Source organism: Zonotrichia albicollis, chromosome 8, assembly GCF_047830755.1.
Source record: "Zonotrichia albicollis isolate bZonAlb1 chromosome 8, bZonAlb1.hap1, whole genome shotgun sequence".
NCBI lineage: Eukaryota > Metazoa > Chordata > Aves > Passeriformes > Passerellidae > Zonotrichia > Zonotrichia albicollis.
The window spans coordinates 14,980,729-15,004,704 of NC_133826.1; the positions used below are offsets into that span (position 1 = coordinate 14,980,729).

Sequence of the window (23,976 nt, forward strand, 5' to 3'; positions counted from 1 at the left end):
AAATCTGTCAAATCTATTTAAAGGTCCTATGTTACACAAGATTGAAGATGTTATTTGAGCTTTAAGTCCAGTATTTTGTCTTTGACTTTAAATATCACTTCCATAAAACTTCAGAAAATTATTCTAGCATATTAATAAATAATAGTGCCCCATATATAAGAACATTTAAATAGCAAAGCTTGGACATGGACAATAAAATAGCAATTGATAGGGACTGACAGTCTACATTTTTCCTTTTTTTTTTTAAACAAAGCAAATGTTTACAGCAATTAAGCATTTAAACCTCAGTTTATCAGAGGTGAGCTGATTTATAGGAGCTCTTTTGGGAAGTACAGATTACTTGCAAAGATAGGCATTTTCAAATGATCATTCCGCACACATAGGTGATTTTCTTTCCACTGAATAATCTGCTATTTTGTTTTGATCTGAAGTTCAATTTGATAGATTACATTTAATTAAAATATGTTTATAGTAGCAGTTTCTACCTGTAAACAAAAAAGGCCAATTATTTCTATTATAGGAAACAGTTCTGAGGCTTCCAAAAAGTATTAAAAAGTTCATGTATTTCCATGCCACCATGGATAAATAAACTCACCTTGGGACCTGGCAATCCTGGCAGACCTGGGTTCCCATGTGGTCCTGGAATACCCTATTTAAAAAAACCCAAAAAAATGAAGAGAACAACAACTGGGATTACTCTGTTCACCACTGAACAAATGTGAATGGATTGCAGAGAATAATTTTACTGCATCTTTCCTGCTTTTAGAATCACTGGTTAGGACTTTCAAAGGATTCACAAGAAGTAAAACATATACATATACATACCTTCCTAAAAATTAAAAGTGAAGCTAAGTATCCCCTTTTTCATTACAAATCTGTTTTTATTGTCTTCTCAGGTAATTCTTAACAGGTTTGGCATAGTCACTGCAATGTTGCTCTCCAGCTGCAACATTTGAAGGCATGGAATAAAATCAGTAAAATCACATTCTGAGGTACCCAGCTACACACAGAAAAGTGAGTGGATGAGTTCCTTGTGATTTAAAATATATGTCAAAGCAATGTATCCCACATTCTTTAAAAAAAATAAATCACAGATTCTCCTGTTTCTCCCACAGCTAGTGTAGAAAATGGAGTTTTTACTAAAATAATTCAACTTCAACTGCTCCAGGAACAGAATAAGCTATCAAGACTATCTAGGCCTTCCAGTATAAATGTCTGTTCCTGCAACACATTCAGCAATCTTCACTCCTTGAAAAATAGCACATTAGGGAAAATATTTGCTGCAATGGTTGTCAGCAGCTATTCATCTTCCAAGTGCTGAAGGACCAAACTGGTGAAAATCTGTCCCTGACAAACTGGCAACAAAGCTTCTGTTGAATTCACTAAAGCCAAAATGCTTCCAAAATCCAAACACCAAATATAATAAGAATACTTTGAACTTTCTTGTATATTCAGTGGTGTAACAACAGATAAACTCAGTGTTTGTCTTTGCACCACATGAGGCCTCATTCACCAATTTCACCTTGCAGTAACACTGAGAGCTGCATCTCTTAAGTGCTCCCTCTCACTAATGACAATGTTGACACAGCCCCACAGAAATGCTAATCCCACGTGCTGTTTGAGAGATTAATTTGCACACTGGCAACTCTGGAGGCACTCTCAGGGATTTAGGAGAAAGGAAACAAATAGAAAGTGCCAGCAGTGCTGCAGTGGCTCCAGCTTTCACTGCCTGCAGCGTTCCTGTCTTGGGGCACAGTACTGGAACACAGAAGTGCAAGAGGATTCTCATGGAATGAGGCATCAGAGGAGCTTCACATCGTCACTAATTCTGAAACCACTGAAATTTCATTATCAAGAAACTTGGAACAAGCCAAGATACTTAGAAAACACTGTCATGTGAACTTTACCATACAATTGCAGGGATCAAAACCAGTTTCCAATGGAAGTCTCTAACCATGAACCGCACATGCCCCAAGTGTCCCAACCATGTGGATCTCTGTCAGCATCAGCTTTGGACACACACTCTGATGAAGGCCCAGGCAATGCAGCTCTGCACTCTGCTCTTTCTCCTTGACACCTTGAGTCACGTTTCAGAATCACAAATGGCAACTCATGTGAAGGAAAACAGAAGTCACAGGGCAGGCTGCTAGATGAGGAACTGAATTTTGAGTAAACCACTGTTTTCACAGGCATTTTGGCTCACAAAACTCCTGTCATAACATACATCATCATTAGCTGCACTTGCCTGAATTTATCAGAATCACACAAACTGAAGAATACTGACATTTCAAATCCATATATTTTTTATCTAATAGTTTTATTGAGTTGCTTGCCCTGTATAAACACGTTTTAAACTCAGAACTACTGGTAAATATTCATCTCCGCCATTTTCATACTTCTTCAGTTACCTTACAGTAAGCTGTCCCTTACAGTAAGATCCCCACATTGGAAAGCATATACTACACAATAATTTATCCAGAGAACTCACACAGTAGAGCACTGTGCTTTTAAGTACTCTATACCACTAAAAGGACCTTCAGAAAAAAAATTCCAAACAAATTGCAGCTGGGCAAGAGCAATCTCACCAACAGGCATGGCTTTAAACATATGAACAGGCTCCTCTGAAACAAAGAAAACTTCCCAGTTGTGAGGATCTACCTGCATATGTGAGATCCTGCCTCTGATGTCAGACATATCCCTGCCACAGGCAGTGAGCAACATAAAAAAGCTGAGTGGTAAGAATTGTTAGCTCTTGCACAGAAGGATCCAAGAAGTCATGAAGAGATGAATTTGAAGGAATGTTTTTCATTTTACACGTTTAAATGTGTCTCTTCTCCTCCCTTGCCTCCAAAATGCTCTGGAACATCAGTTTGGTTTTTGGTTTCTTTAACCAGTGCCAGGGCCATGACTTCCCACCCTTCAGGCCAAGTTTAGAATGTCCTGTGCTGTGCTGGCTTTCAACAGGCTATTGAGCAGCATCTCATTTAAACCTTCCTCAAAGGCTGAACCAAAACTCCTCCCACACATCTGCTGAGCCCACAGTTGTGAGCCCTTTTCTCCCACATTCCATCTGCCTTGCTGACTGCAGCCACAGCCATTCACATCTCCAGCTACCATGGCCTGAAATCATCCCCACACCAAACCTTCACCTGCTCCCTCCAGCTGCCCTTCCCTCCCCTAAACCCCCCTGATCAGCCATGGCCTCAGGGACTGTTTAGCACATGGTTTAGTACACATTGCACAAACACAGATTCTTTTGCCCCACTCATTAATCAGCACAGTGGCACAGCACAGGCCTCTCCCCCGTGCATGGCAGAGGGACACAGGTGAATGTGGCAAAGGCCCTGCTCTGTCCCCAGGGTCACCGTGGCAAAGGCCCTGCCCTGTCCCCACGGTCACTGGCAAAGGCCCTGCCCCCACGGTCACTGTGGCAAAGGCCCTGCTCTGTCCCCAGGCACAGGGCAAGGCTGCTGCCCCTGCTCCTGCTGGGCTGCACCCACTCACACAAAACAAACCTTCTCCTCATTTCTTTAGCAAAGCACCCTGACAGCAATCTAGGATCAAGCTGCTGAAGCTCAAGAGACTAAAAGAGATTTTTGGGATTACTTTTTACCCCCACTCTGTCTTGCAGTGGTTAATTTTGTATCTGTGCCTGCTCCTCTGAGGCTGCATTGCTCACTCCCCCTCACTCCAAAACAAATGAATGTGGTTTTAGATTGCAGCAGATGGGAGCAGCATGGAAAAGTTAATATTGGGAGCAGCAAAAGCCAGGTACAAATATAACAATTCCCAGTGTATGCACCCATACATGGAATTAACTGTGCTGGAAGCTCGCAGCAGGAGAAACTGTTTGTTTGTCTTGCTTTAACCTATCTGCCAAATGTTCAGAATCATGCACTTTCATCACAAGCATACCTCACACAATCACTAAGCATATGAATAAAGTTGAGAAAAACAAAATTATGCAAACTCCAGTGTGATTATTGGTGACCTGCCTAGAGGTGCAGAACAACACAGTTGTTTTACTCACCCGAGGACCTCTCTTCCCTGAAGGACCAGGTAAACCTGGAGGACCTGGAGGACCCTGGTGATAGAAAATCAAAGCAGTTGAGGCTAAAACCTGACACAAGGACAGTATCAACTCTAGATGAGACCAGTTTTGCTGACAACCCTGTGGTCACACTGACCTCCTCAATTTGAAAACCAATTCCAAACGACAAGAAAGTGTGTTTTTAATCTGACTGCAAATCAGATTTCTGTTTAGAAAGTATCCTGTGTCAGAGAAATTGGAGCTAACAACCTGGATAGTAACTTCTACTCAGGTATATTTGTACTAAAGGAAGAAAAGATTAGATGAAGAAAGTAAGTGCAATGTATGTCTAAATAAAGGACAGAGAATAATGAAGCCTTTTCAATAAGCTTGCTGGCATGCCAAACATTTCAGAAAAGTTGTGGTAACTGTGAGAAAAAAATATACCAGCTCACAGAAATTACAAATATGAAATATAGAAAATGAATGTGAACAAATTACTGTTCAGTTTCCTATTAAAAGCTTCTGGTAATGATAACTGGTAGCCCATTTGCCCTTCTATATAATGAATATCATTCTCTTTAAAGATAATGCAGATTTTTTAAGATGTTAGTATATCAAAAGACCAAATGTGTCTTTTGCAAATGAATTAGATTATTAGTCACCATATTAGACAGTGTAACAGCCCCTGCATATCTGGTTGTTTTGAACATAGAAACCTATCAAATTAGGGGAAATATATCAAATTCCTACAGAGGAATGGGGTGTTCTTAAGGGTGAATCACCCCCATCTACATGTCTGCACAGCAAGCCCCAGCTGCAGCAGGAACGATGTACTTTCTGCAAGGGCAATATGAGCATCAGGAAAGTCAGACCTCTTGAGGGAGACCATTAATTTGGCCAAAATACAGGTCACTTATGCACAGTTCTGGTAAAACCACCATTGTTCTAAGGAACTAAAAATATCAATTATTTCCTCTCCAATTAATCATAATAAACATAGGAACTGGTCTCTAGGTCATGACATGTCATGCTTTTAGCATAGGACATTCTCTATTCATTATGACTGCACAAATGCTCACTAATATCCTCTTTTTTTCTGAAATAGAAAGACCCCATGCTTAATAGCACAAGAAATGTATCAGGGAGATACATGGAAAACTCTTGACCTGGCATTCTTGCCCAGGTTCAAAAATCCACTTAAAAGGTCACAAAGATCTCCCACCCTGCCCTGCTGAAGCAGCATGTTTTAATATCTCCTCTCAAAATGTAAGTTAAGAGATGTCTTTTGATTAGATCATTATCCTGGAACTACAAAAGAAAACATATTTTTTGTTAAGTAAAATAGATGCAACCAGTGTGCATTTTGTTTTGACTTGTGCTCTTCCCTAACCCTGTTTCAGACATTTCCTTAAAAATACATGAATAGCTAAACCCCACCACTTTCCTAATAGAATCTTACTGACTATTAAGATCCCTGATCTTTGTTGCTGATTTATTGAACAGGGGCAGTGAGAACATTTTTCCCTATGTGGCATCTAAAATTTTTAAACACTATCTGCTTCCTTTGCAACAGAAAACAAATAAACAAACACCCAAATCCATCCCACCCTTACTGTGATTACTCTAACTCAAACATCCAACAAAAAAAGGAAAATCTAATCACAACCAAGCCCTCAGAAACCCCTAAGAGAAGCAGCAAAATTTTGAACTGGGCAGCCTGAGATTTAAAACACTTTCCCAGAGCATTTTAAAACAAAGTCAACTGTTGTAGATTAAGTCTCTGATTCACAATAATAGGCAGCCTCAGCCATCCAGGCATTTGATTAATATATTAAAGGACTCTTCTTAACCAGAGGATGTTACTCTTTAGCCTCCAGCACAGACTCCTCTCTGCAATTCAGGCAACACCTCTGCTGAGAGCAACTTCAGCAGAGCACACCTAAGTCTTCCTGAACATGCTTTCCCAATGAGCAGTTCCACCTCATTCTGTCCTATGTATTTCTACAATCTAGGAAAGCAATTACAACTTCAAATCAGTATGACTATTTTTATACTTGCTAGGAAGCTACTTAAGCCTCTCAGGCATCCATGTAAACCACAGAAATCAACATCTGAGAGTGAGCCAATCTCTCTTAAACCAAGGAATAAGTCACTTGTTTGAATAGCTTTTCTTCCAACTACTGGAAACAGTAATTAAACAAATCTGAAGCAATTAGAAATGTCAATCTGAATTTTAGCATTTGACATTGACCACCACTATCAAACAAAACAAAAAGTTACTTTGCATAAATATCACAGACGCTAACTTAAAATTGTTTAACAAAATCAGTTTGCTCAAAACAGATCATCTGTAACTTTAAAAAGATACTACAACTTACTGTTTTTAGGAATTGTAAAAACTTCATTTAGCTATTGAGCAAAAAAAGCTCAAGTTCCAAATAATCATTGCTTAATCCTGACATAAAAGCAGATGCTACTCTTCCAGAAATTTTCTCAGCCTTTCCAATGGTCACTGGAATAAATATAAGGAACTTTCCTAGACATGAAATAACTTACATTATTTTCCTAGGTACTGAACCCTGTGTTACTTGGATTACATGTGTTTTAAATTTGACCTATTATCCAGAGGTAATAGGAAACATTTCATTTACATATAGCAAATCTTTATCTGAATCATTAGGTACTGAGATTTCTCAGCCTGGGCAGGGAAATGCATGAAAGGGATTAAGTGATCAATACATCCCCTGTGGTTAGGGAGAACCTCAACAGGCAATTTTGTTCAACTGAGAAATAAGCAAAGAGTGCAATCAGTAGAAGTATGAAAGGTTAGCTGAGAGTAAAATAAATGAAATAAGCTAAGTGTGAAAGAGAAGCTGCTACATTTGGGATCTCTAAACTGCTCTCTCAGTGTTCTTACTGTCACACCTCTGGATTGCAATAGGACAGCTCCTCCAGGACTCAATTCTGCTCATTGCAGGGCTTGCCATTTCCCCTTCCTCCTGACAACAATTCCAGACTCCTTCTCTTTACCAACTAGAAAGAACACCACCATTTGGTCTTCTACCATTCCTCCTTCTGGCAGAGTATCTTGAAAATCTAGAAAAACTTTTCCAATAGAGGAAATTTATTCCTAGTTCATTTCCCTTACTCTTAGAAGGCCACATCCTGTGCAGATAGCCTGAAGATGCCATTACCTACCAGCAAGTAACATAAATCAGCCCTTTGCTCACATCAGCCTCTCCCTTCTACCAGTGTAAGACTATGCCCCACTATTGCAAACTACTTTAGGATTGTGCAATGAAAAATATCAGCTTGAAAGTTAAACAGTTAAAAATGCACACAACATTTATTTTTGTAATCTTTACAGATTGCCAACACCCTCTGCATCCCAAAAAGGAGTGGTTCATCAGATGGACAGAGCAGCATTCCCTTGAAAGAAGTGTTTCAGGAAATCTTACTATTACAGTTTAAACTTAATTTATATTTTTCTGGGGGGGTGGGGGGGGTGGTCATTACAGCTGCTAGAATTTTAATCAGGGTTTTAATAGTTTTGAAAAAATAGCTGTTCCCTTTTTATACCCTATCTATAAATGAAAGCCTGAATTCTGGAGTCCCGCTTTGCAGCGGTGGGTGAATTCCACAGCTGTGGGATCATGGAATATAAGAGGCCTAATTATACAAGGCAAGAATCAGTTCTGGTAGATGATTAAAAGCTAAAAGAAGCTGAGTAGTTTAAGAACCACAAAAGCTAGTTCTTGCCTGTCAATTCCAATAGAACGAGCATTAACTTCTGTGCTCAAATCTTGAAAGAAGATTCAAACCAACCACAACATATTAAAAGAAGTAAAAAGAGGGAGTTTCATGCCTCATCAGGACTTTTTGCTGCAAGGGAAGTTTTTAAGTTCTTCAGTGCTGCTTTTTAGGGGGCAACATTGCAGACTCCATGAGTACTTATATACTAAAGTGTTAGAGCCACACATATAAAATCTGCATTAATTCTCATCATCTCTACATGGGAGGACTAAACTGAGAAAGCAAACCAAGACCATGTCTTCAAGTAGCAGATACTGAGCCACACAATCTCCATAGAGCACAATTCTTAGTTTTCATGCAGAGATCTCCTCTCCCTTTGGTGTCAGCCTCTCTGGCGGAGTGGTGTTTTAGCTTTGCCTCTGTTCCAGCAGGTGCTGCTGGTCCCTTCAGCCAACCTGGGGCCCAGAAAGGTCAAGATTAACTTCCCAGCTCTACCACAGACCTTTAAGACCTTTGGGCACATTTTCTAAATCCTGACCCAGCAAAACACCTCAGTACAAATGCACCCTATCCCCTGCAGACTACAGTCTGCATTCCTAAGCAAGGCAATCTTCTCTATCCCCAGTCCATAAGACAGCACTGAAGATGGTAACAGACACCTCTGAACCCTTCAAGTCAGCTGTCATCTTTGCCACTGTATGTGTAGTGTCTGTGTGTAGTGTCTAGAAAAACAACCCAGAGCATTTGCTTGGAGTTTCTTAGTAATGCAAACAACTAACGCAGCCATTTCTGTGATACGTGAAAAAAAAGGGATTTCACTTTCTTGGCTGTGACTGACTGAAATCACAACAAACAAGTTACAGGCTAAAATTAAAACCTTCTATTAGTAGTTACTAAACATCCTAAGGTCCAAAAATGGAAATTAACCTCATGTTGATGACAGCTACATGCTTAGTGACATGTTACCATGAATGCTATCATAAGGGACAGAGAGAAAAAAGAGTGACTTTGCAATCAAAAAAGATTAAGTAAGAGCACTTCTGGAGTAGTGTGAATTACTTGTTAACACATTTTTCCAACTGTGTAACAATTACTTTGTGCCTGGATCCTGTTTAGAGTAAAAAGTGAACTTTTGAATAGGTTCTTAGTTGGTAACTAGTTCATGAAAAAAAAATTCAATGCTAAAAGAATAGACACCATAAATTTATGGCCATATTTAAATATATATTAGGAGCTACTTAACACATATAAAATTGCTTTCCAGTAATAACCAAACAGATGAACACTTACAAAACCAAAACCAACCAAACAAAAAAAGCAAGTGGTTTAAAAACGATGGTTTAAAATTTTAACCAAAATCTCACACAAGCACAAAGCATGATCTATTATATTTCCCAGGCTACGCAGGAATTGATGTTCTTTCTGCTCTGTAGCTTCATATATATGGGCACATTTGTATCTATGAAAAAGTGTATGAGCCTTGTGCACACAATAAGAAAGGATAAACGAGTTTCTGTTAAAACCACTACTGTGCATTTGCCATTGTATCAAAAATCACTTACTCTGTGAACTGAAAAAATACCTCAAAACCTTGTAAGACTGTTCTAAAAACCATTTTCCATGCAGGTTTGCTTAACCTCATAACCTTGGGTTATGAATGATTGCAGACTAGATTCTGCAGCTGGTCTATTTCTACAACTATAAATTTTGACAGCATTGCTCAACCAAGACAACTGTGTCAGTCTTCCAAGCAGCCTGGTTGTTCTTTTTATGGACCAGCACCCATATTTGTGAACTGCAGTAAATTAGCCTGCAACGCTATTATGTGAGCAGTCTCTCTAATTAGTAGTTACAAACATCCAGCTGCATTCCAAATTTTAAAGAAGCCTGGGTTGCCTACCACTTCACCAGAATGTGACTTCATGGATGTCTTTATATTCTTCCAGTAAATAAAAAGTATATGACACTTACATTAAAATTACATGTGAGAAAAAGACACATTTAAGGCAGACAAACATTTGTACAATACAGCTGGGAGAAACTGCAGTCACAGCTTTGGCATGCTTGGAGAGGTTTCTTTCAAAGCCTCTGTTAAAAGTATGCTGCTGCAATATAGTAAAAAGAGTAATAAAGATAACTTACAGGAGGTCCAGTTTCCCCCTTTGGACCTCTGACACTTCCCCTTTCAAACATTTTGCCAAGATCTTCATAGTCATAAGCATAATTATCAATACCATTTTCATAAGTGCTTTCTGTATGATAAGTCTCATCAGTATCAAATGCACCTTCCTGCCCCGGATGAAGTCGATTATCCAGAGGAAGTTCAGCAGGCAAACTGTACAGAGTTGTGTTGAAGATTTGCTGCTTTTTGTTTGGTTCATCTAAATGCTGTTTTACTTTTTCCATTCCCTTGCTTTTAGTTTTACTCTGTTTTACAGAGGCGATCAGAGAAAGCTCACTATGTCTGCCTGCATCTTCTGTGGTGTTAGCTGAACTATTTGGATACGATGCTGCAGGGGTTTTCGTGATGTTTCTTTTTCTGCTCGTCTCCTGCTGCTGAAGAGCCAGATCAATGTTCTCCTGGAGTTCTGTTTGAGGCCAAGCTTCCAGCAACAGAGGTTTGGTCTCCGCAAACTCCCGTACAGAGGCATTTCTTAACTCAAAGTGGTCTGGTAAAAAGTGAATCTGAGCAACGTTGGTAACAGGCATGTTTGATACTTCTTTCCATCTATAAGCTGATATATCTTCCTGGTTTTCCTCATCAATGATCATCTTAGAAAAAGCATCCAGCCCATGTGGCAGAAGTGAAGCCCCAGGCAGAGATCGATAGGTTTCAGCCTGGCGACACTGCTGTTTCACATATTTACAGTAGTTTGCAGAGGCTTCTGCAGAGGGAATAATATCCAGCTGACATATAACTCCTTCAAAGCTGACAGAGTGAGAGCTCATCCTTCCCAGGGTAAATACACCCTCTGAATCAAATGTCTCCACTTCAGAAAGTACTTCACTGCTGTAGTACTTGTTTCCACACTCAGCAAATAGTGAGACAGTCTTGTCCCCAATGCCAATGGCAAACGAATGCCATTGTTCATTATGAACACAATAATCAAAGTACACGGGCTGCTTCCCTCCGGTGTACACTGCTACCTTCCTCGGTAGCAGCTGGACACCAAACTGCAGCCTGCTTTTGTTCCTAACACTGAAAAGAAAAGCATTACTGGCTCTGTAAGAGTACAGCCCAACCAATAAGGTGAACTGATGCCCTAGATTTGATGGTATGACTTGGGGGACACGGGACTCAATGTGTGCATCATCGCTTAGCACCACTCCTGATGCAGTTAGACGAACACCCTGAGGTAACAGAGAGGATGGTGAGGGCACTGCTGTCTCTGAAGGCGCTTGGACATCTTTCACAAGGCCTAGTTGGTGAAGAACATCTATTGCTGTAAAAAGAAATAAAGGCACACTGTTGATTTAATTTACAAGCTCATACATTCAGATCCATATAAACAAATGTATACAGAACATTCCCACAAATCTATACCTCTCAGAGCATATACACTTCACACAGTAAGGCCACCAAATCCCTCCTGGAAGGCACTGATCTTTCACATAAATCAAACGAGTAATTAAAGCCAGAGCAAAATTTTCATCTTAAAAAAAACCCCAAACAAACTAAACAAACACACAGAAAGGTACACAAAATGCCCACTGTAGGTCAGTTCACTTATGAAAGTGAAAAATTCTCATTTGCTCTCTTCAAACTTTCCAGTGATCAGCGAATACACTTTGGTTAGTCCCTATTTATTAAGCTAATCCTGTATACTCTTTGAGCAGAGAATTAGTCTGTTTTTTGAAAACTTTTCCTTCTGCAAAAAATCTTCTGCACTAAATCCATGCTGTTGCTCTTTATCTAAAAAGTACAAATCAAAGCATTTGAGGGAAGGGTTGCTTAGTTTATAAGAAAGGACAATCTATTTATAGCACAGTTAGCACAGTAAGGCCTCCTTCCCCTCCATACAGTTTACTTGCTAGAGCCATGGATAAGGTGAACTCTGGAGCAGTGGAAGTGGTGAGGAGTAAGGAAAGAGGAGAATTGACAGGACCCAAGGGGAAGTGCTCCTGTCTTCTGGCTCATCTCTCCCCCTAAAAAGCACAAGGCTGCAGCCACCACGACAAGACATTGAACTAAGAACGCACTCCACAGCAGGCCACAGCAGGAGACAGAGCAGCCAGCTGTCCTTCTGATTGATGTTCTATAGATTTGGCTTTGACATAGAGAAATCTGGATAGATCTTCCTATAGAAGAATAGGCAGTGGTTTATTCACTGTTGGATTCTCTAGTTTCTCATTCAATGTGAGCTACGTCCTTTAAGCCTTCCCTTAGTCTGGGTCACACAGTGTCTCCACTTTTACCTGGCTAAATATCTTCACTTAATGGGTAAAAACACAATTATCTATCATCCTAATAAACTGAAATCTTATCTGTTCTGGGTAAGAAATCAAAGCCATCTTTGGGTAAATCAACAATTGAAGATGACCCAATTGATTTCTTATTGCCTAAATCACATTGGGCCAAGTTGGAGCTGGTGGGCATAGACACCTTCCTTCAGGATGAATATAAAGATACATCCCTTATGATGCAGCTGAAACACTACAAAGGCTCATCAGGAGCTAAACCACAGATCCTCAAGAGCCTTTCTGTAGGATCTCAAAACAAGACAGCATTTATGGCATTGATAGACTGATTGGTAAAACTGCCTGCCTGAGTGTTTGTGAAAGGTGCAGAAATATTGCAGATGTTGAATCAAAATGCAGTTACAGAAATATGGAATGAGAAGATTAGGAGCTAAAACATACTGAGAAGGCTGAAGAAACATTAGCTTGGTCTAGAGACAGGAAGGTTTGGGGAATCTAAATAAAATTGTCCATTATCTGAATTGAGGCCATAGGGAAAACAGAGAAAAGTTGCAGCACAAGAAATTTCAGCTCCATACAAAGAAAAAGCAGTCTCACCACAAAAGTGGTCAAGTGCTGGACCAGGGTGGGCAGAGACATGGGATAATCTGAATTCTTGGAGATTTTCAAAGACCAATTGGACAGAACCCAACAACCTGAAGTGACTCTGACCTCATTGGCGCTGACCTCAGCTGGAGTTAGGACCAGATGAGTTGAAGGTCCCCTTAACCCATATTTTAGGATTTTTTTTCACAAGGGGAACCTGAAGACTAGTTTTCATAAACAGCATTACACAGCAGCATAAGATATCATCTGTTTCCACCTCTCAAGGGAACAACTTCACAGAATCACCTATATTAAAAATTACTTGTAGTATCTAATAGTTGCACTGATCAAATAAGCCTGGCTGGGCAGACACAGGCACTTTCTATAGCGTTTTGCTGAGGCTACATTTGCTATGGGCATGCTTATACTAAGCAAATAAAACTATTATAAAGCACAACAAAAATTTAGAGTAAAGAAGAAAAGTTAAGGATTTGCTACAATATTGAAAGAAAAGAGCCACTGAAACAAATGGATATTTACGCTTTAAGTGGAAAAAAGGCCTCCTTTCCCAGTTTCCCTTTCTCTGTTTACTGAATGTATTCATAGCAAACTTTAAGAATAGACAGATGTTGGCTTAGTTTCAGTGCTAAATTATGAGAAGTGCCTGAGATTTCCTTGAGAGTGATTTATAAGTTGGAACCAAAAGCATCAACCTGAACACACTGTACATCTTGAAAATTAATTACACACCTTGTAGTGTTTCTAGTCATGTTTGAGATTCACGGACAGGCCAAGACTATCCTGGCGAGCAGCCAGTGCAGACGGAGGTATGGAGTATTTCTGCAGAAAGTCCTGTGTATGCCAAGTTCTCAAGATGTTTTGCCTCAGAGCAATTAACTCACCATGGCTGTATTTTTATCTGTCAGGCTGATAACAGAGGTCAGGTTCTAGTAGAGCTCTGAAGCACAGTGCCTCTGCTAATGAACCACTGCACTTTGCCAGGACCCTGTCCTGCCTGGAGCTCTGCAGGAGAAAGCTGTGCTCGCACTGCCCTTGTGGAGGGAAGCTGGGAAGAAATACAGGTCCTGAGCTCTGGGCAACACAGTCTTACACATGCAAATAGTCCCCAAGGCAGAACGCACTGCTCCACTACCTCTGTGCACTGGCAGGGCCAGCTGACTGCACAAGGAGAACAGCTGCTAGCCTAACCTAAGGTTGTGCCTAAGTATCACATCCTAACCTGAAATACTGGGCAAGTAGTTGTAGTTTTTAAAAATTGTAATTACATATTTTTATTTTTAAATAGTAATGCAAGATCTATCCCATGTGTCATAAATTCAAGTGTAAAATAAAAAGCTTAACCTGGTTTAAAATAGTCAGCTTAAAAATTACATTCAAGCCTATCACTAATAAAAGGCAAACTGCAAGCAAAATGGTCAATTTTTTGGCAGCTCTGATTTGAAAAGAGCACATAGTTTAAAAGTTATTAGAGAAAATAATCAGCATGATGAGGAATAAGTTTTTTTTTTCTATCCTGCAAATAGATTCCTGCAAACAATGGCAGGTCTTGAGAGAGCTAAATGCAAATAAATATTGTGTGAAAAATGACACCAAAAACTAAGTATAAAGGAATTACTCCTTGCTGACTTGCTGTGTGTTAACCCACTGTCAAGCCAAAAGGCTGTTCCAAACTTTTTTGGCCAGTCATTTCACTTCTGGTCCAACATGCATATTTATTTTATTTTAAGGCTTTCAGAAGCTCTTGGCAGCACACTGGATTTTGGGAGCAGGCAACCCTCTCATTCTTCCTCCCAGCATGACAACCATTATTTGCTTTACCTATCAGTTGTCAGTTTTCTTTGTTTACTCATGTCTGCAAAACATCTGTCTTCACTTACTGCTTATTCAACCTATTAGTCCCCCAAATTGTAACAGCTCAACTTCTTGAAGGAAAGGTTGTTTTGAGGTTTTGGTGTCAAGTGCTTTCCTTCCACCTTCTAGGAGATCTTTAAAAATTCACATCCTTACTGCATCACGAGGTAAGCCAAAACCTTACACCAGCTTTTGCAAAAAGCCTTCTGACCCTTGCGTGGCACAAAAATAACCCCACAAAGGAACTGGGGAGGGATGAAGGGATTTGACTACAGGATTGTTTCACATGCATATTCTCTTCAGTCCCTCTTGCTCATTTCCACATTGCTCCATACAGCTACTCTGAAGGCAGGACCTCTGAGATGCTCTCCATGTTTCAACAATCTTAGTACACACATTTCTCCCTTTCCTTTTCCCAGTGTGGGTAAGGGAAAAGAAAAGGGCCATTCATCAATCAGCTCCACCAGGACCAAGAATAATTTCACTTCAGATTGCCAATTTTCTAGGTGATGCATCTGCAACTGGGTACATTAAGATACCTGGCTGCAACAAATGCTCTCCTGGATGCCAGGTCAGATTATGGGCATAGAAAAATCAGCAAGACACAATAATTCTGTGTGTCCTTGAACCCCACTCAAAGTATTATTCCTAAAGTATGAGACTGTATCTTTACAAGTACTTCACTGATCATGGTTTATAGCAGCATACCAAACTGAACGAGGTGTATCCTCTCTGGTACAGCATGCAGAGGCTGTCTCTTCTCTTCAGGAGAGAAGGCATGTTAATCAGCTAACATCTGCATGTTCAGCAGAATATTCTTTTTTCAAAATACAACTGCCAAGGAAGTTTAAAATCCAAGGCATTAACATGTTCCTGATAGGCATGCAATCCTGGTCCTGGACAAACACTAAGCACCACAAATGTAAAAATGCAGCTTATATACTGAAACCGAAGGATATACTTGAAATGCTCTCTGTTGTTTCTGAGGAGGTTTCCTTCTCTGAACTGCTTTTTCCAACTTTGTTTACACACTGTGCAAATAAAGTGCAAGAAGCACCAAATTCACTCATGGGAAGAAAGTTTCATCAAGATTCTATGCATCATTTTGATCCCAAGCAAGCATTTAAAGAAAATAAAGTCATGTACGGCACTTGCGCATCAAGGATGGGGAGGAGTTTCCATTCAATAAGGCTTCTCATATGGCTGTCTAGAAATGCTGTTGAATAGCCGTAATAACAATAACAACAAAATAATAATAGAAAAAAAAGGAAACTCCTTCATCTGCTGGTAACAAAATGAAAAATAATTCAATATAAGCATGTTGAGACTGGAGGCTTTACTCCATTTCTGGAAAGCTCTGTGCATGGAGCATTCTCAGCCAAGAGGCAGAGTCTCCACCCACTCCCCTGTGTTACTGCACCCTCTGCCCTGCAGCTTTCACAGTCCTCACCTGAAGGGTCAGCGAGAAGCAATTCTCAGGCTGAGGGGCATGAGAGTGAGGAAAATGGTTTATTTCTTTGCAGAGGAGGAGGGTGGGCTGGAGGGATGAAGACACTCAAATTGTCACCACAGAGCTGTCTCTGGCGTCTGTCACCTGCTCCCACCACACCGGGAAACTGCAAACTGCGTTCCTAAAACTGCCTCTTCCCTTCCCATCCCTGCAGGCCTGGAGCAGGACAGGCCACACACATCTAACATGCTGCCCCTCCTCCAGTGAGAACTTGGCTCAGCTATTATAAAAATCCGCGAAAATCCCATCATCACAAAAGCATATGGCCCCCATTGAGCGGGATGTGAAAAATCAACAACCAATCTTACCAGGCAAGCAATGAGCAACACTGGAGGGCAAAACTACAAAGGCAACGGGGGGGAGGCAAAACAAAAACTCCACGACTGAAGGAAAAATCAAACTTTGCCAATCTCTGGGAATGACAGGAAAAACACATTGGTGAGAATAATGGTGGGAGGCTGCTGAGATATCCCAAAGGGCTCTAGCAAAACATTATCAGGAATGAGTCTTGCCTTAACCACGCAATCCATCTGTTTGCATTCAGATGAGTATTTGCAGTTACACACTCACCAGCCAAGGATGACCTACTTCATGCTTCACCTGTACAGCAGAGGACCATGGTGGAGAACTGACGCTGCCACTCTCATGGCAAATAAGAAGTGGCTAAATGGCACATTGGCCTCCACAACTTTGGGACCTATCATTCCCACAGCAGTCTCCAGAGCAAGTTGCACATCTGGTGCTGTTATAACAGCTGGCAGATTAAAAAAGAAACTAAAAACAAGACAATCCTATTTCCTCACATCTGCATCTGAATGCAAAGCCAAATGAATACCAAATTTCACATTTTGCTTTAGCAATGCCAGCCTGTATTATGTGCCGTGGTTTGCCTGCCTTAAGTGCAAAGGTAACTCAGTCATAGCCTGCCACCCCCAAGGACACCCACTTGCCGTGAAGACACAATCAAAGCCTTTTCACTGTACAAGGCTTCTTTTTTATGAAGAGCTTGCTTAAATATGTAAGCAATTTCATAGACAGAAAATATGAGTAATTTTCAAAAGGTCATCTTTTCCAAACTGCTGCTTTAAACTTTTGCTCTCATTATGCTGTAACTGGTATTTTCTTTAAGTCACATGAATTAATGAACTGAACCTAAGGTCACAAGTAACAACAGCCATTTACTCTTTTCATCTACAAACATATTATACAAATGTCCTATTATAAACAAAGCACTCTCACCTTGTTTGGGTACTTGTGCAACACCCACAGCTATACATGTTGCAATGAAAAGGAGAGCTTTCCTAAAAGGGAAAGAAAGGGAAAAATCATGTGAGAAAACATCTACAGTTTCACAACTCCAAGGAATTAGAAACCTAGTTCAAGATTCAAATGGCAGAATACCACTGACTTCAGCAAGTCCTGAATCAAAGCCATCACACTGTACAACTTCACTGATACTGAGGAGGAGTTTCACACAAAGATCCAGGTTGTGTATGTCCTCATGCATAGCACATATATTTTACACTGGTTTTTATTAATAAAATGCCTGCATCTGCTTTATATTTTCTTGCAGCAGCTTTCAAATAGGGATGCTGCTACATAGTACATTTCTCCCCGAAAAGAAAAAAACGTTACCATAAAAAAACCATAAAATAAAGGAGAAGTTAATTCCTGTGGAGATCATTAGATACTTTAGACACTTTTGACATCCTATCAGTCTTCTCACTAGATCACATCATCTTCCCATAAGTGTAAATGTTGTGTCAAACTTTTGTTCTTGTATCATAAAATTTTATCATGCTACAAGTCATGCTCTTCACAAAGTAATAAAAAAATCCCATCACACTTCAACTTACAAGCCCATGCTCAGGTAGAAGAGTGTCATACTGATAGCTATCGCAGGCTCACTGCCCTGGTTTCAGCCAGGGAGACAATTTTCTTCTTAGTAGCTGGTCAAGTGTTGTGTTTTGGATTTAGTATGAAAATAATGTTGATAGCACACTGGTGTTACAGTTCTTCCAACAAACATACATAATATTGATCTAGATTATGTGCTCAAAATTCACTTTAGAAGTGTTGAATGTTGTACAGACTACATTTTTGCTGTGATTAAGAACAGATTGTCTGCTGTTTCTTAATTATCATTTTAGCCAGATTAACATCTAATCACTCTCTTCTCAGTGACTGAATCTTTTAATAAATGAGAAATCTATTTTCTGTTACTGTTGGACAACCAGGCACAGATGCATGTAACAATTACAGTAACCACTATCTACACAGTTCTAAGAAGAAATATTTCAAAAATATCAGAAATATAGTTCTGACACTAACTAATCAACTCACACTCAAGCCTCCTGCTCGTTAATGTTTGCAATCTCAGCAATTTTTCATAATATGGAATGCTAGAGTGACTAAAAAAGTTTCCTGGACCAGGTCAAAGAGCACTTGAGTATCTGGATTCAAGTGTACTTGAAAGTAACATAGCTGCAACTAAACATATATAACTTCATGTCACCTAATTTTGCCAGCTAATTAGCCAGATTTTCACATTAAAAAAAAAAAGGGAAGAAAACACTACGACTCTTTATACAGGAACATTTGATTTAAACAGAAAGAAAATATATATAAGTACATGTGCATACACACAGAGCAGTATTTAGTGAAAAATCTTACTAATTCTTTAAAGTCTTTGGAATTCAAACATTTCAGAAACATCCAAGTACATGAAAACCACAGAGCAATAGCCTGGTTTTATCAAGTGGATTTGTATATTGTGAGAGCTTAAATTTTGGCTTAAACAGAACAAATTAACAATTTAAGGAACAATAAGGCATGAAAGTCGTCATTGCCACTGTAAAATGGTAGATACACCATATCTTCCAGAAGAAAATGCACAGAACATATAGGAAATTCAAAAATATGCATCAATGCTTTGGCTCTGATCACAGAGGGAGGGAAAGGTGGAAACTATGCCTTACACATCCCAACATGCTTGTAGAGGCATGTTCTTTAATTAACCACTACTACAATCCCTAGCTATTCCTCCCTTCAAGCTTTCTCCTGCTACAGCCATGAAATGTCTACTGGAGCAATTCTGACACCCCTGAAAAAGACCTAACACCAACTGTTGTCCAAAGACACTCAGTTCATTTTTTCAGAGTTCTAAAGCCCAGAATTCAAGTTCAAAGTTTCTGCATCACACAACGCATCATCTTTTGATCAAATGAGAAACTCAGCATCAGGAGACAGCTGTGCCAGAAACAAAGTCCATGCATTGCACTGTGCCAGCTAAAACTCAGGACAACCCTTTATTTGACCCTTATTATTTTCAAAGGTGCAAAATGGATTTGCCATTAAAAATCACATAAAACATTTTAGCTAGCTACAAAATAAGGATGCTCAAAGAACCCCAGAGCCCAAAATTCAAAGAGGACTCCTCTAATAATTACAACAGCCTCTTCTACTACACCAGCCAGATACAAAGCTGTGTCTGTCAGGTACCTGCCTCTGCCACTTCCAGCAAACACTGTAGGAAAGCAAGAAATTAGAACATGTTCCCAGGGCTGTAAATTACACAGATGTAACCGAATATACAGAAACATTTAGTGAGAAGTAAAGACAAATGCCTGGCTTACACATTGCTCTCCAGCTAATGTCAAGAACAGATGAGTTATCAACTAAGAGAAAAAACAGGGACCAGAAATAACCATAGTGCTGGGGGTCCTCTAATGCGTGAGAAAAGTGAGACTTCCTTCTATCTTTTTTCATGAGGAAAATTTTTTATAAATGAAACCATGTGCAACCTAATCCATGCAAACCCTCCCTCTTGGTTGAGATCACCACTCTGTACATTTGCAGAACAGTCAGTTCTCAGTCTTCACTCTCACACCAGCACAGACACTAAGACACCAGGCTCCAGGCATACACCATACACAACGCTATCTGCTATAGCTGCATGGAGCTTGGCTCCTTGTCTCAGCTCAGTCCACAGCTCTTGGAGATGTTGGGACGCATCAGTAGAAAAATGCAGAATCATGTGGTGTGGAAGACTTCAGCTGACCCAAATGCTGGCTATTTTTTCCCCATTTAACATCACACCTAAAGCTGTTCCAATACCTTGGCTTTAGGGCATAGCCAAGGGGTCTCTCAAACTTCCTCCCCTTCTTCTACCTTTTCATCTGCTCTATTGTACATTTAAGCATATGCTGAGGGCGACTATTGAATCACTTTGGAGGAAGGCATTACCAAAGGTGACCAAGCTATTGTACCACTAAAAACTGAGTTTATCTTTCTGATAATCTTTGTGGCCATTTGCCTCTTCCTACAGAGTGGACAGCAACTATCCATGGTGGTTTCTTGCATTAGGGGTGATTGAGGGATGAGAAAACTGATAAGCTTCAAAGCAAGTTGTGGCAAGCCACAATGAAAAATTCCACCCTCTGAAGGCTACTCAGCAGCAGACAGAACTCAGGTTTGGTCAGTGTAAGCAGCATCCCCTTCATTCAAGCCTAGTTTCCTAAATCTCGAGTTTAAAGGAAGAAATACCACCAGCTGGCTGCTAGGGAGGACGAGTAAACCTGTCTGCAGTGTGACTGCCACAGGTGCATTCAGTCCTGCACTCCTCAGGGCTGATGGTTTAAACACCAGCACCTGCCCCACACTCGTTCCTTCACTGGATCTGTCTGGGGACTGCTGAGGAGAATGGCACAGCTTGGGTCCATCAAGCTTGAGAAGGGCTTTGGAAAGGTCACAGCACCTTGTGGACAGAGATGCCCTGCAACTCTCAAACTTACCTTTCAAGATATAAAAAAAATGTAACTTTCTTTGCTGCTATAATTAAATTAGCTAGCAGGTCCAGTGCTGCTTCCCAAGTTTTATAACACCTACTAGAAACACAGCTTGAGGGGACACAACAGCCTGCAAAACCTCTCTGGTGTGACACTCACATGCCCTTTGGTCACAGATGGCACCAATTAGCCATCAAGGAATCCTTTGCCAAATTTCACAACTTGAATGAATGGAAAATGGGAGAAACACAAGGTGAGGAGAGAGGTAGAGGAGCATTGCCCTGAGAGGATTTCTACAACAGGACTGGGGTTCAGAGAGAGGAAACTCCCTGCCTGGTGGCTCATTCTTTGGACAGCATCTGGCTTCAAATGAGAAACCACCATATCCAGAAGAAGAGTCAACTCTGTTAGTATTTCTAACAGAAAAAAGATATAATTGAAAAGACATGATTTTAGAACAGTTTTACGAGTAAATCTCTGATTGCTTACACTAGTTCTCTTCTCCAGATAGCATACACCATTTTTTTTCTCTATGAAGGAAAAAGCATATAACTTGAATTCTTACTCACGTGAAATACTCTTCTTTCACAGGGTTTGTCTCTGTATATTTTGTAGATCATTCTTCAAATGTACTACAATTTGGTGCTTGCAAGAAACAAGGGTGACACAAGGCTGCTCATACTTTAAATATTCTGTCAATAAATGGGGTGAGAGACTGAGAAGTCATGCAGTTGTTTCACTTATTTAACCTACGGAGACACCTCTACACAGGCCTGACCTAATGGTATTTCAAGGAAAAGGTGGTTGAAGTTGCAAGGGATTTACTGGTTTGACATATGCTAAGGAAACCTGATCCTTTTGTGAGGAATTCTGGTTTCTTAACACAGGCAAGTGACCAGGTTGCTTGCTCTCTATAGAACTAAATGAGGTAAATATTATAGAAGCACACAGATACATTCTGAAGCTATTGCATATTTTGAACTTGAGTAAACTGCTACTGTACCTCTTTCCTATAACGCAGTTTATGTTTCTCCATCAGCAATACCCCTTTATAGATTTAAAATAAAACCATTCTTTGAAATTGCACTCAGACAATTCCTGAAGAAGTCCCAAAGACACAGCCATTAAAAACAGATCTAGGAAGGCAACTTTCAGGAAGCCCCTTACCTGATCACAAGTACACCCAGATTATACATCAGGCACACTTTAGCAGTATAATCCTCACTACAACACTAAATAAATTCTTCTGTCCTCCTCAGAACACTCAGTAAACTTAGGACACAGCCAGAACAAAATCAGCCCTTTACAGAGACGCGCAAGTAACCTCTTTAATATTGTTACAACTATAAACTCAGTCATTTTACTGAGGCTGCTTTTAGGTAAACGGCAGAGAACAGAGCTCTACCTTTGCATCACAGGTGAGAATGCATCAGAAATACCTCTGCCAATTGCAAAAACACGTGAATACAGAGCAGCTTATTTGGCAATCTCTGGTATTAAGAGAGCGCCCTTAGCTCTTTAGCGTAAATTCTACATGCTCTTGCGTTTGCTTGTGTGCCGCGTTTCACTAGCTAGGTACCAAAGGGGCTCAGGATCTGCCAGGTTACTGCGGGCACTGCGGAACGCTGGGCCCCGGGATCCTCGCTCCCCCTCGGAGATCAGGGGGCACGGGCTCTCGGGTCAGGCTGTCCCCGCTCCCCGGGGCACCAGAGCCAGGCTGCCCCGTGTGGGCTGGGGAAGGACCACACGAGGGTGCTGGACGGGATAGAGCACATCCACAACGACGCCAGGGGTGCGGAGGAGAGGGACACGGACAGCCAGCGATACGGGCGGTCTCTGTCCGAGCAGCCAGCACCCCGCCGGTCCGCCGGGGGCACCGGGGACCCCGCGGGGTTAGGGCTGGCGCTCAGAAGGTAGAGCTGGGGACGGTGCCCGCCGGGTTCGTCGTGCCCTGCCCGCGGTGGGAGCCGAGCCGCAGCCCCATCCCCTGCCCGGCCCCGCGGCGGGGTGGCGGTGCGGTGCGCCCCGTCCCGCCGGCTCCCGCTTACGTTTGCGCCGCGGGAGAGATGCGTCCTCGCCTTGTCCTCTCGGCTCCCAAATGCATTTGTATGCATTTGCCCGGGCAGCGGAGATCCGAGGGAAAGCCGAGCGCCGCGCCGCCGCAGGGTCAGCTCCTGTCCATGAAAGCCCGCCGGCCCCGAGGTCTCCGCCGAGCTCCGCGCAAGCCCGAGGGCGGCCCGGCCCGCGTACGGCCCGCGGGGGCGGGCGCGGCGGGTGGGGGGGGGGGGGGGGGGGGGGCGCCGGGGGCCGGGCGGCGGGGGCGCCCCGCGGCTGCCCGCGGAGTCCGGCGGCGGAGCGGCGCTGCACCGCCTGCCCCGGCACCGGCGGAGCTCCCGCCCGCCGCGGTGTTGAATTTCAGCGCTGCTGCCTGGCGATTACATCAGCACACGCGGCCCCCGGGGCGGGCCGGGCCGCGGCCCCGCATGCTGCGCGCTGCCCCGCGCCGCTCCCCGGGAGCCGACCCGCACCCGGAGCCGGGGCAGCCGGCCCGAGCCTGGAGCCGCCGGCGCGCAGCGCCCAGCCCGGCCCCGCCCGGCCCAGGTGCGGCCGCAGCGCCGGCACAGGTGATGATGCCGTCGGCGCAGCCGGAGGGCGAGAGGAGCCTTCGGCTGCCGCTGGGCTCCAGCTGGGGAGACTCGGCAGGAAGCTGCAAGTTAAATTAAAATCTGGGGACGGGCGGGGAGAGTTGATGAAATGATCTAAACACAAAAAGCTGAGTGCGCCGGACGTTTTCTATCTCCAGGATAATTGGAGTTGGGTCTAGAAATCCTCCCTCTGAAAAATGTTTGAGGAGCAGATGTAATTTAGTAGCATTACAATGCCAAAGAAATATGACACCCTTCACTGTCTTCCTCGAAAGACAAAGGTCTTTTTAGCTTTAATTTCGTTTTCTTACCTTGTCCCCACAACAAAGCCTATTTGTAACTTTATCCCATAAGACATCTTTATGCAAACTG

General features: G+C 41.9%; 1 protein-coding gene across 4 annotated transcripts in view; it reads right to left on the bottom strand.

The window, feature by feature from the left end:
* The window catches only part of COL24A1 (collagen type XXIV alpha 1 chain), a 119,118-nt gene extending 95,467 nt beyond the window's left edge, over nt 1-23,651 (bottom strand). Inside the window, exons 1-5 of one of the 4 annotated variants that reach the window (XR_012581303.1) lie at nt 23,008-23,651; nt 17,412-17,473; nt 9,929-11,229; nt 4,031-4,084; nt 596-649 (exon numbers count right to left, since the gene is read on the bottom strand). Coding sequence is in view for 3 of the 4 variants with exons in the window: in XM_074546066.1 (XP_074402167.1) it covers nt 596-649; nt 4,031-4,084; nt 9,929-11,229; nt 17,412-17,473; nt 23,008-23,063 (1,527 nt within the window). In the remaining variant the exon portion in view is untranslated. The remainder of the gene's footprint in view (nt 1-595; nt 650-4,030; nt 4,085-9,928; nt 11,230-17,411; nt 17,474-23,007) is intronic. The other 3 variants (XM_074546066.1, XM_074546064.1, XM_074546065.1) reach the window with 3 other exon arrangements.
* Nucleotides 23,652-23,976: the final 325 nt, after the last annotated feature.